The following is a 12,212-nucleotide window of genomic DNA, read 5'->3' on the forward strand; positions in this document are numbered from 1 at the left end:
CCACCGCCCTCGCCGGCAAAGCGAGCTGGGGAGGAGCGGGCAGCTCCCGGCCGAGGGAACGCCAGACGGGGACAACCTCCCAGCTGGATTTCCCCACGGTCAGGGTGGCAAACCCTTCCGGACCCCTGGGGCAGGCTCCCCTCTGCCGGCACGCACCCTTGTGCAGGACGGCGTTCGCAGGCTTGTTCCCAGCCAGGGACTCTTTGGAGAGATGCTGGTGGCTCTCGGCAAGGCACTCCACTTCAGCCAGACGGGCGTTCAATGCCATGGCCGGGTGATTGGGGTCTTGGGTCATGTTGAGGTACGCAGCCCTCCGCAGCTGCTCCTCGATCACCAGGGCCTGCTCCAGCAACTGGGAGGCACAGGAGGGGAAGGACTCAGGACCAGACCCCGCTCCAGCGTAAACCAGTACTGCTCCACAGGCTCCAGCTGCCCACGGGGTTCACACCGGAGAGCCGCTGCCCTGCCGTGCTCCCTGCTCACCTCACTCCCTAAAACTCCTGAGGGAACAGGCTTAGCCCTTTTCTTACCCCATTCAGACACCGAGCATCCCAGAAAGGGATTTGGGCAACATTTCCACAGCATGGGACGTGTCGGGGGCGGGCAGAGCACCCAGCCCACTCGCAGAGAGGAGCCCAGCGCAGCCAGCCCCGTCCCATGCGCTGCGCCGCACGGCCTGCGAGCTCCCCGGGACCGAGCCCTGGGTCCCTGCTCTCCTCCGGCAAGCACGAGCCCCTGACAAACCACACAACCGCTCCCTGCTCCGCTCCCAGCCCTGGACCCGCAACTCGCCTTGAACCGTCGGGCAAGGAACTTGTTCTTCATCTCGAGGTAGTTCCCCTTGTGTATCTCCGACTTGAACGGCTCGTTCAGGATCACGTAGCGCGGATCGTTCTGGATGTCCTGCCAGCGGGCATAGCCGTGACTGGTGCGGAGGGAGCGTCAAGGGAAGAACCGGCCAGCCGATGGCGTGCCCACCGCCCCGCAGCAGCGCTGCGTCGCCAAACCCCCCCCCGGCTCGTCACCGCACCGTCACCCCAGCTCCCACGCCCCGCGCAGGCCTCCCTCGCCTCGTCGCCTCGCTCCCACCGAGTCAAAGGGTACGTGACAATTCCTGCCAGCAGCCAGTAGTCGTGTCGGCGGTGCCAGATGTCGTAGATCTTGCCGGAGGAGACGGCAGCCCTTTCCTCGTTCTGCCACAGCGTGTGCAGCTCTGCAGAAGCAGAAGCGAGACAGCCCGGTCAGGCAGCGGGGCTGCCGGGGACATCGCGTCAGGCGGGGTGAGCGATGGCATTTCCCAGGCGGCCACGGGCACAGCACAAAATGGAGACGCTGGGTGCGAGGCGAAGCCCCATTCTCTCTGCAGCCTTTTTACACGGTTCGTGTTTCTTGCCTGGGCTCAGAGCTTCTGCGCAGAAGCTCTGCAGGAGCAGCCAACGCCTCATCTCTTGCTCTTACCTGTAAAGCCGCCGTCTGCAATGTTGAACATGAATCGGAAGTTCATGTTTCTGTCATCCTTCTTCCCATCCTCCTCTTCCTCTTTGTCACCGTTTTGCTGAGCCTCGCTTTGCTCCTTCTCCTCCGCCTTGGCGTCCTCTGCTTGGCAAACACAAGAAATTGCGCCTAATTGTACCCCGCGTAAAGACTGACTGGTGTCATCCTCGCCCCACCAGCTGCCAGAGGAACTCCCTGCCAAAGCCACTGCTGGAAAAGCCACCGGCCCGCGCTCTGCTCTGCACCGGCCGACCACCTGCCTCTTCCAGCAATTCCTACTGTTTGCACGGCAAGCACAGGCAGTGCCCACCGCAGCGGGGTCTTGTTCCCGCTCGTGCTCCTCAGCATCACCAGAAAGCACCACCAGCTGCTGCAGGCTCTGACAGTCGTCCTCGCCGTCCCCCCACCGACACGGTCCCTCGCCTCTGCGCCAGGCACCCGCCTGGCTTTGGAGACCCTTCGCGCCACTTCTCGCCCCAAAGCCTCCTCCGCCTCACCTGGTTTGACTTCTTTGTCCTCCCCTTTCCCTGGGCTGCTGTTCAGCTCCGGCTTCTCCAAAGGCTTCTCTTTCTCTTGAATCCCCTCATCTGCAGAGGGGAACGGGACCGTGAGAAAAGCTTGATGTGCAAAATGCTCTCCGGGGAACAGCTTACTTGTCCAGATAGACTCTCCCTTTTAAGGTAAACTGATTCTATTGTTTGTAAGTTCAAGGTGTTTGAAAAACTTCTAACAATATTCTTCTGCATTTTATCAAAAAAATGTATTGAGTTTTCCCTCTTCCTTGAGATGTCTGGAGGAACATACTGCTAAGAACAGAAAATGCCCCACACAACAAGCACTTCTCATCATTTACAACCTGGAACTGTTGTTTTTTCAGGAATTGCTACAGGACCTTGTGACATTCAGGTTTCCCCACGTGATGTGGGGAAGAGAAAGACCCAAGCAAGGTGCAAGCGCTGGAGCCTCCCAGCAGAGGGAAAGCCAGGGGCACCAGCGCATCCCGGGTGGTAGGGTGCCCGCCCTGGTCTCCACACCACTTCAGCTGCAGAACTCCTCCAGCTCAAATCGATGCCACTGCTGGCGCCAGAGCCCCACGGCATCCCAGCCCCAGCTGAGAGGGCCGCCCGCGCACGGGGATGGCGTTCATCCGAGCAACAGAGACTCACCTTTCACCAGGGGCTCAGGAGAAGGCTCAGCCTTTTCGCTCTCCTCTTGCTTCTCTTCCCTCGGTTTCTCCTTGCCGTCACAGCTTTCCGGGTGCTCTTCGCTTTCCACTTTCTCGGCACTCGCAGGCACCTTAACGTAAAGCGCCCGCACCAGATCAGCCAAGCCTTAAGGTCTCCCGGAGGAGATGCTGAAAGAAGCCGCCCTACCTGGCCGTCAGACACCTTCCTGGGCTTCTGCTCCACTTGGTCCTTTTCCTCCGGGAACCCGAGTTGTGTTTCTATTTTGTCTGTAGCGACAGCGAAGCAAGGAAGCTGTTGAACGGGGCCCCAGAGGGCCGTGCACACTGCCAGGGTAGGCGGATGCCTGCAAGGACTTCTGGAGCCTTGGCCCACCTCCCTTCCCGAGCCAGCCCAAGGCCACCGTGCCCTGGAAGCCCCAGGCACCCCTACCTGCAAGGGCCACGGGTCCTGCGGGCACGTGTGCCGGGCTGGCCGGGATGGGGGTGTTGGGATCTGACGACACAATCTCGCTGGACTTCTTGCTCTCCGGGCCCTCGAGAATCAGATCCGGGGTGCTGTACTTCCCATTGACGTGCTCGAACTCCTGGACCTGGGGCAGAGGCCGCAGCACCAAGTCAAACGCAGCAGAGACGGTCCCAGCCCGGTGCTGCAGAGCCGGCGCGTTCAGGCTGCTTCACCCGCAGAGTCACCGAGCGGCAGGATCGCCGCACCCACCCTGCCAGGGACGTCTGACAACGGCTCCGAGGCCCAGCAAGTCTTGGAGTGATTTCTCTTTTTTGCCAGCCAGGCTATTAAATACCCGCTCACCCTATGTCCCTCCCGGGGAAAGAAGCAGCAGGGTTTGAAAGGCAGTTTGCGTTACCGGCACCTATACGTTTATGACAAAAACGGACGCGCACCGAGCCTGGGAGACTCAGGAGGGGATCCCTGGTGAGAGGCATTCAGCAGCCCGCGAAACCCACAAGTCTCCAGAACATTCCCAAAATGGCACATTTGAAATTTTACTCACCCACCTTCTTCCTTACTAGTGACATGACTCCTATCCGAGTCAGCACGTGCTGGCGCGACAGCCCTTCCCGGGGAACGCCGTCCGCAAAGGTTTCGGCACCGTCTGCCCCCGGCTCACACAAGTGTCTCATGAAGAGAGAGACGTACGCCCTGCGGAAGGAAAGCCAGACCCTGGTCCAGCTGGGCCCACGGACTCCCCGCTGAGCCAAGCACCCACACCGTCTGCTGTCACCTGCGGGCGAGGGCAGAGTCTCACACCCGCGCTAAGATTTAGCCTGTCATAAAGAGGACGACAGCAGCCCTCTCAAATGAAACAGGCGTTGCCTCCCCAGAAAGAGACCTCAGGGGGGGTGTGCAGGCACTGGGGCTTTGTCACCGCACAGCCTCTGCCTTGCCCTGGGGAGCACGGCCAGAGATGGTGACGTGGCAAGACAACGGGGTGATCGGAGTTTGTCCTCAACGCCTGAGCTAAGTGCTCGCCGCGATCGAACAGAGCCCAGGACAGACCTCGCCCTGCCTGCCTGGGACCCCCCCCGTACCTGAACTCCTTCTCACTCTTCCCTCGCAGATCCCGGACCAGCCAGTGAGAGTTGAAGGCGTCCTGGGGCGGCATGCCCCAGCGCATGATAGCGTTCAGGAAAGCCTTGCGCTGCCGGGCATTGAAGCCGAGAACCTGCAGGGAGCGGAGGTGTCGCCGGGATCACAACGCGGCCTCGCACGCCTGTGGCATCTCGGAGCCTCGCGGCTGTCACGGGCAGGCTGCACCGGGACTAACACGCTGGCAAGCCGGCACGGAGCAGTCCAGCCCGCGAGCCCAGGGCAGCCCCGGCACAACTGCGTGGGTCGTGCTCCGGCTGAGGCTGACGCTCACCTCGATATTCCCCCCAACTCTTGCCAGCAAAGGAGGGAGAGGCTTGTCCCGGTCACTCTTCAGCTGTCTCCGGGATTGTCTTCTGCCACCTGGAGTCAAGCAGCCTCAGTGATGGATGGGCCCAGGCAGCGAGGAAGGACGGCCGAAGTGCTCGTGTGCCCCAGGCCTCCCGCGCTCCCTCCCGAGGGGAGCAGACCCCCGGGCAGAGCAGCAGCCCGGGCTGCAGAGCCCCTTCCACCCGTCCCGCTTGCCTCCCCGGCTGGGGCACCCTTCTGCCCTTACCCGGCGAGGGGGCACCACGCCTGTCCCTCCTGCGGTCCCCATCCTGCCACCACGAGGACCAGACCAAGGTCCTGCAGCGGCCAGTGAAGAAAACAGCCGGTTGCTTCCCTGCCCTGGGATTCTCCTCACCTGGCAGGCAAGTGGGGATACCTCCCCCGGAATGGAGGCCCAGAAGCACGCCAGTCCCTCCAACCCAGATGTTTCTGCTGCACCTGAGTGCCGGGGGCTTCCCGCAGAGCGAAATCCCGTGGAGTATCGAACACATTAACTCACTCTGACCTTCCGGCCTCTCTTCAAAGTCTTCATCCTCATCCTCGGAGCCAATGGAGTACTCCGACTGGTTGTCAGAGAGCTCGTCCTGCCACTCTGCAGACCGCAAGGCGTTAGAAGAAGGGTTAGAAGAGTGCCTGAGCAGTGGGATCCTGTCCGGGAGGGACAGGAGACAGCGTGCCCACGGGTGCGACTGGCATCCACTGCCAGGCAGCGAGAGGGGACACAACAAGCAGGAAATCGCGCTCTCAGGTTTTCCAAAATTAGTATTTTCCTATACAGAAAAGGCCCAATTTGAAATATTTTGCCCACAGACATGGTTTTTTTCCAAAATGCTTCTGGCAAAACCAGAGCTTACAGACCAAAAAATAAAAAGAAAAAAAATCTTTGAAGAATTCCTATCCTGCAGAGTTTAGGAATCTGGGTAGTACAGAGCCACGCAGTCTACCAAACTGCAGAGAAATGCCAAGCAACGACTCGGCCAATACGTCCGTGAGGGAACCTGCTTGTGCTGCTTTTCAGAGCCAGCCCGCAGGGCCCACTGCCCACCCCGAGCCCGGCCAGCAGCCGAGCGGCCGCAGCCGTACCTTGGTCCTCCTGCGAGGCGTCGTTGTAGTTGACCTGCTTGCGGATCCTCTTCCCTTTCCCCAGGTTCCTGGCCAGATCTTCCTGCTGCTGCTCATAGTGGTGCCGCAGCAGCTTCTCCCAGTAGTCGGGGTCCACGTTCTCCTCTTGCTTGATGATCTCACGTTCCACCTCCTCCTGCAAAGTAAGAGACAAGAGGTTTGAGCTCGGGCAGCCACAGACGTGCCCGCATCGCCCCATGCCTGTCCTCTAACGGCACTCCAGGGAGAGAGGGAGGGCACTGAGCCACTGCCTGGCGTTTGGCGTTTGGCTCCTGGGTCTTTGCCCAAACGTATTGACCTCGGTGCAAGGTTGTCAGGGGGCTGAGACAACCTCCCACCCAGAAAGAGCTGCTCCGAACACTGCCGTCCATCCCACCCTGCAGTGCCCACGCTCGCATCGAGGGAAAAAACCTACAGATCTGCAGAGACCTCCCAGAACAGCAGCCTGCTACTGGCTTCATCAACAGTTGAGGGAAATAAGTCAGTCGGCTGCTGAGTGGTACATACGCGGCACCGTGCCCGTTCCCCGTCTGCAGGGGAACGCCTTCAGAGGGGCGGAAGGCACCTATGGACGCTTTGATTGAGTGAGGTCCTGTGCCAGCAGGACAGAGCCCGGCTCGCACCCCGGGCTGCGCAGGACAAAGACCACCGCGCTTCCTCTGCCCACGGCCGGAGCCATCGGCCCCAGGACCCTCAGGGCTGGAACAATCTACAGCAGTCACAGAGCCGGGAGGAGTCCTCCTGCCCCCGCCAAAACACCCGCAAGAACAGGAAAGGGAGCGGAGGAAACACAGAGGGAGGTACAAAGAGGTGCGATTGTAAGACATGATACTAATCACATTACCACACCATCCTCTTCTCTCACAACATACTGGGCCACTTTAAAGGAGCTGAGATACTCGTTCATGTTCTGCAGCTCCGTGTCATCAGTCGCATCCTGGTTTCGGTCCAGAAGCTTAGAGATGGCAGCGTCGTCGTAGTGGATCACGCTGCTGTCATCCACGTCCTTATTGTCACCTGGAGGGCAAAGCGAGGGGAACAGAAGCACAAATCGCCGTGCCGGAGACGGCCCACTGCCAGAGCCAGGTGAGCCCGGTGGGGCGCAGGGCCAGGGAGAGGGACAGGTCGCCCCAACAAGGGGGGCTACACACCTGGTGGGGTGCCACCGTGCTTTTTTTTCATGCCGGGAGTCACTGCACCCCCTTTGGTTGACAGCGTATCAGAGAAAGGGGTGACAGCATCTGGCATGGCGATCCGCTGTCCCTGAGACACCATGCCTGCGGGCATAAGAGGAGGAGGACGAGCCCTGGCAGCTCAGATGGGGCCCCATCACGTGCAGAGCGTCCCCAGTGCCTTCCCGACCTCACCTTCCACATCGTCCTTGAAGAGCTCTTCTGTCCCAAACTTGAGGATGTCATCCAGCTCTTGCTTGGTCATGGAGCCCGACTTGGAGCCGAGCCCCGGGCGGACGACCAGGTGGGTGAGCATCATCTTCCTTTTGGCCACCTGCGTGATGCGCTCTTCAACAGAGGCTCTGGTCACGAAGCGGTAGATCATCACCTTCTTGTTCTGCCCGATGCGGTGAGCTCTGCTGAACGCCTGCAGGTGGAGAACAAAGCTGTCGAGGGCGGCACCGTGCCACGCCGGCCGAGGGACCCGAGCTTCTCACCCCCCAGGCTGCACAAAGGCACGGCGAGGGCAGGGCTGGAGTCACCGTTCAAGGCTGCTACGGGGCAGTGGAGCCGGGGGGGTCCCCAGAGCCAGCCGGAATACGCTGACCCCCTCCGCTGACTGCGGGCAAGCCAGCTTCCCCACGCAGGCCCCTGAGCGAGCGCTCTGAAGGCAGGCAGCGAGGACACGGTCCCCCAGAACCCTCCGGCTGCAGATCCACCAGGCCAGCCCTGCCCCAGCACGTCCTCTTGCCTAGGGCCCAGGGAAAGGAAACGCTGGCACAAATGGACGGCAGCAGTGGACGCAGCTTTGGAGAGGACCTTCTCCCGGCCAGGAAGCACGGGAGGAAGAGGCATTTCTCTTCACTTTTCCACTCTTTTCAGAGGCGTTGGCTGCTCCCCTGCTCCAGCTGTCATTTAGCCCTTAGCGAGGGTCCGCCCCGGGCTTTGGGAAACACAAGTGGGAGCTCCCCAGAAGAGGGGGGGGGCAGCCGGTTGTGAACGAGCAGCAGGAGGAAGCAAGAAGCCCGGAGGAGAGCCAGTTTACGTGCCAGGTCCCTCCCATGCCACAGACCGGCCAGGGCGAGGCCAGTGGATGCGGGAAGGGGGCTGCTGAGCAGAAACACACCCTACGAACACAGCAGAAAGCATCGGCAGCTCGAGAGAGAAGAGACCGACTTCCCTGCGCAGGGTGTGCGAACAGAAGGCAGAGCCACAGAGGTACTTACTATATGGGAAGGAAAAGGAAAAGTCAGAAACCTGGATGTCATTGTGGGGATTCCAGTCAGAATCATAAATAATGACTGTGTCGGCCGTAGCAAGGTTTATGCCCAGACCGCCGGCGCGGGTAGAGAGGAGAAAGCAGAACTGCTGAGCACCAGGAGCTGAGAAAGACAAACCCACAGGTGGCAAATGGTGAGACAGAAAGGAGTGCGGCTTACGTGGAAAGGTGCGGTACCGCGCTTTGGGGAGAACCATCGGTCTAAGGCAACAAGCAACAGGCAGGGAAGGCAAGGAGTGAAAAAACATCGTTCCTGGGAACCAGTTACTGGAGAAAACGCAGCTCCAGAGCCGAAGGGAAACTCTGCCGTGTACCCAGGCCTCGAAGGGAAATGCAGGAGTCCCTCAAACTAAGCGGCCTGCCGTTGGCACACTCAGGGTTCATCATGGGACACGATTCAAACGACACTTAACGACACGGTACGAGCAGCCGGCGCTGCGCCACAACCGACACACGGGCAACACCCCCAGCGCCTGCCCTGCGGGCGAGCGGGGGCTCCCGGGCACAGCCAGCCGACCCCGCGCCCTCTCCTCGGCAAGGCAGAAACGCGAGTACCGTTAAACCTGTCTATGGCCTCCTGGCGCAGGCCGCCGGTGATGCCCCCGTCTATCCGCTCGTACTTGTAGCCTTCGTACTCCAGGAAATCCTCCAGCAAGTCCAGCATCTTGGTCATCTGCAGGGCAAGGCGACCCTGGCACCAGCGGCTCTGCACAGCCCGGCTCCCCCCGCGTCCCCCAGGGAGCAGACCTGCCCCGGCCGGGTCCCTGCCCGCAGCCCGAGCTGGTGGCGGTACCGCCAACGGCAGAGCACGGCCGACGGGCAATCGCCAGAGGAGTGATGCTCGCGTCTCGCCTTCGACAGGCGGCTTTGCCAGCACAGGGGAATCGAGTCCGAATGCCCCCCCGCCCCCAAAGGGGAGCACTATTACTACTTTCTCCTCTTTACCCATAGATATAAAGAGGTTTTAAACATTACAGGGACTCCCCCTGCAAGAGAGCCGGACGCAGCCCAGCCATCCACTCATCTCTATCTGTTCCTAGCACAAAATTCTCATACAAAACAAAAAAAAAATCCTTTGAAAATGTATTTATTATTAATCCTTCCCTACGCTCACCTGGGAGAAGATCAGAACTCTGTGACCCCCATCCCGTAGCTTCTTCAGCATCTTTTGGAGCAGCATCAGTTTCCCAGAAGATTTGACCAAAGAATTCCCATCGTAGGATCCGTTGGGCAGAACCGGTGCCTCCTGTGAAGGCATCCTGGTTAGCCTCTTCGAGGGCAACACTCGTTCACTTCACAGAGACATTCACATGCGTTTCAAAGACAGAATCCTTGTATGAAACCGCTTGCGTGAAACCTCCCACCATTAACCAAAGCAAGATCACGGAAACAGCCCCCGCCGACAGCTTACACACAATATTCTGAGAAATGTCTCCATGGTGCAAATACAGTTGACGTACCACCGCCGCCACAGGAAAGAGGTACGGGTGATTGCAGCACTTCTTCAGGTCCATCATGATGTTGAGCAGCGAGACCTGGTTCCCACCACCTTTCGAATTCAGGGCTTCGAAATTCCTCGTCAGTATGAATTTGTAATACTTCCTGCAGGAACGGGCATGGGACGGACACCCTTGTTAGTCCAGCCAGATGTGGGACTGGCATAAACAGGACGGTGCTGAATTAAACCCCACTCGCACCACTGGAGCTTCAAAAGAGACATCTGGACATTTTTAAAAGCGACGGTTCAGCACCCTCAGCCCGGGGCCAGGTTTGTTCGATTGCTCTGCAGACATCATAGCCCCTGTAAGCAGGACGGACTGGGGGGCACAGCGGCTAGGAACGCTCCCCGCTGCCAGGTGGAAACTGAGCCTTGCCCCACCGTGCCGGGAAGAAGCCACGTGCGCTTCCCTGCAAGTGCCCCAATCTCGGCAGAAGACCCGCTGAAGCTGAGGAAGTGAAGCCCAAAACAAAGGGAGCCGAGCAAGCGTCCCCCAGAGCAGCAGCGATGCTCGAGCAATGCCAGGCAAGCTGGCAGCACAGGCTGGTGCCCTGGTGCCGGTAACAGGAGAAGGGGGGTCAGCCTCAGGGTTTTCTCTGCACTCCCCAGAACTAGCAGAGCCACACCGACAGGCTGCCAGCATCAAACGCTTCCCGCTGAGCAGCCGGGACTGCACGGAGCCCAATTTAACCAGGCTGAACGCGCTCCCCGGTGAGCCATAAAGGGCTCCAGCTCTTCCGCAGCAGGCCTGAGGACAGCGGGGTGTCTCTGAGCTGTCGCACCCCACGGACGCCCCGCCATGCTGCAGACGCAGCGGAGTGAGGGAAGCCAGCCGCCCCAGGGAGCTGCGCTGGAATTACTCACTTCTGCATCTGGCTCAGCTCCACTCTCACGATCAACTCCGTCTTGGCCGGCATGTTCTTGAACACATCTGCCTTGAGCCGCCGCAGCATGTGGGGACCTAGCAGGTCATGGAGCTTTTTGATCTGGTCCTCCTTGGAGATGTCTGCAAACTCCTCCAGGAACCCCTCCAGGTTACTGTGAAAGCAACCAGAACCACACAGCACTGAGCGATAATGGGACGCGAGAGCAAAGATGTCTGTTTGTTTATGGCTGAAAAACAAGGGCAGAGCTCTAATGGCACAGGGTGAGGTAACCCCCCGTGCCTGTATCCCAGCAGAGCGAAAGCCAGACCGAGGAGCCGCGCTGATTGCTAAGGGGAAATTCGCGCTAACGGGAGGTCTGAACAAGTTCCCTGAAGTACCTCTGCCCCCTCAGAGAGGGAGGAGAAGGCAGGTTTCAGTTCCTCACTCACAGATCTCCTGACCGATAACAAGGCAATACCTACCCACGGGACCCAAAAAGCAGTAGGCCATGGGAATAAAATTCGAGTTTACAGAAAACGTGCGTGTAGCTGTTAGGACAAACCCCGGGGATGATGCGCTTTGCCATCTGCCTGCCGGCACCGACCAGTGACAGTGGCACAGCAGTTACTGGATCCAGGCACCCCCGCACAGACAGGAGCCCCGGGGAACTGGAAAACCTCTGCTGAGCCACCCCAGAGACCGGCTCCCAGCCGCTCTCCTCTCCCTTTTCGGGGAGCGAACTAGCGCAACTTACTTAAACCTCTCGGGAGTCAGGAAATTGAGCAGGTGGAAAAGCTCTTCCAGGTTGTTCTGCAGCGGAGTCCCGGTGAGCAGCAGCTTGTAATCAATTTTGTAGCTATTTAATACTCTGAAGAACTGGGAAAAGAAATGAGGTTAGGTGAAAATTGCTCAGAGGAGCCGATTAGTTACCTGGGGACTCCGCAGGTTGTACCCACGGAGCCTCGGCGGTGACCTCTCCCCCCTGCCGGGCACACAGAGCGGACTGCAGCTTGCACGTCCTGCTCCGGGCCATCCCCATCGGGCACGGGCAGCAATCCCGAACGTCCGGGGGTCACACCGCCTGCCTCCTCCTGCGCTGGGGATTGCACGTAGGTCCCAGGGGCCGGAGCCTACGCTTCGCCTCAGGTAAAGGGGAGAGGAAGGAGAGGGATGGATTCCCTTCCACCACAGCCCATCCAAGGGCTGTCAGGCTGCCAGGCAGGCAGCCAGGCTGCCCCCTCTTCCACTGCTGACGGACTTTTAATGCCAGAGGATGTTAAAGGGAGCAAATCCACCGAAACGCGGGCCCCAGGCAGAGCCTGTGCGGGGTGAGGACATCTTTCGACTCCCGGGGAGGAAGGCACAGTGCAGCACGCTGCCTGTGCTGGGGTGTTGGATCTTTGCAGCATTGGCTGCACCACAAAAATAACTCACAAACATCTGCTACCTACCTTGGACTGGTTGTTCTTCAGCCTGTGCGCTTCATCCACCACCAGACAGGCCCACTCTATGGAGCCCAGCACCGCCTGGTCAATAGTGATCAGCTCGTAGGAGGTGAGCAGGACATGAAACTTGATCTGGGCTTCCTTCTGGAAAAGGAGAGGGAGAGAAAAGCCTGCATAGGAGAGCAGGGAACGGGGCGGCCTCCACCTTTGCTGC

At 59.6% G+C, this 12,212-nt stretch overlaps 1 protein-coding gene across 5 annotated transcripts in view; it reads right to left on the reverse strand.

Annotated features, from left to right (window-relative positions):
* The window catches only part of CHD5 (chromodomain helicase DNA binding protein 5), a 31,248-nt gene that overhangs the window by 1,417 nt on the left and 17,619 nt on the right, over nucleotides 1–12,212 (reverse strand). For 3 of the 5 annotated variants that reach the window (XM_054849708.1, XM_054849707.1, XM_054849712.1), the window contains 23 exons: nucleotides 12,005–12,142; nucleotides 11,308–11,429; nucleotides 10,552–10,725; nucleotides 9,650–9,791; nucleotides 9,304–9,435; nucleotides 8,745–8,862; nucleotides 8,168–8,292; nucleotides 7,106–7,337; nucleotides 6,890–7,015; nucleotides 6,583–6,755; nucleotides 5,700–5,874; nucleotides 5,116–5,208; nucleotides 4,561–4,649; nucleotides 4,229–4,362; nucleotides 3,695–3,839; nucleotides 3,111–3,270; nucleotides 2,868–2,947; nucleotides 2,661–2,790; nucleotides 1,992–2,081; nucleotides 1,459–1,596; nucleotides 1,105–1,213; nucleotides 793–925; nucleotides 157–352 (listed from right to left, as the gene is read on the reverse strand). In XM_054849708.1, the coding sequence (XP_054705683.1) occupies nucleotides 157–352; nucleotides 793–925; nucleotides 1,105–1,213; nucleotides 1,459–1,596; nucleotides 1,992–2,081; nucleotides 2,661–2,790; nucleotides 2,868–2,947; nucleotides 3,111–3,270; nucleotides 3,695–3,839; nucleotides 4,229–4,362; nucleotides 4,561–4,649; nucleotides 5,116–5,208; nucleotides 5,700–5,874; nucleotides 6,583–6,755; nucleotides 6,890–7,015; nucleotides 7,106–7,337; nucleotides 8,168–8,292; nucleotides 8,745–8,862; nucleotides 9,304–9,435; nucleotides 9,650–9,791; nucleotides 10,552–10,725; nucleotides 11,308–11,429; nucleotides 12,005–12,142 (3,154 nt within the window). The remainder of the gene's footprint in view (nucleotides 1–156; nucleotides 353–792; nucleotides 926–1,104; nucleotides 1,214–1,458; nucleotides 1,597–1,991; nucleotides 2,082–2,660; nucleotides 2,791–2,867; nucleotides 2,948–3,110; nucleotides 3,271–3,694; nucleotides 3,840–4,228; nucleotides 4,363–4,560; nucleotides 4,650–5,115; nucleotides 5,209–5,699; nucleotides 5,875–6,582; nucleotides 6,756–6,889; nucleotides 7,016–7,105; nucleotides 7,338–8,167; nucleotides 8,293–8,744; nucleotides 8,863–9,303; nucleotides 9,436–9,649; nucleotides 9,792–10,551; nucleotides 10,726–11,307; nucleotides 11,430–12,004; nucleotides 12,143–12,212) is intronic. The other 2 variants (XM_054849709.1, XM_054849711.1) reach the window with 2 other exon arrangements.

This window comes from Grus americana, chromosome 21 (assembly GCF_028858705.1).
Source record: "Grus americana isolate bGruAme1 chromosome 21, bGruAme1.mat, whole genome shotgun sequence".
NCBI lineage: Eukaryota > Metazoa > Chordata > Aves > Gruiformes > Gruidae > Grus > Grus americana.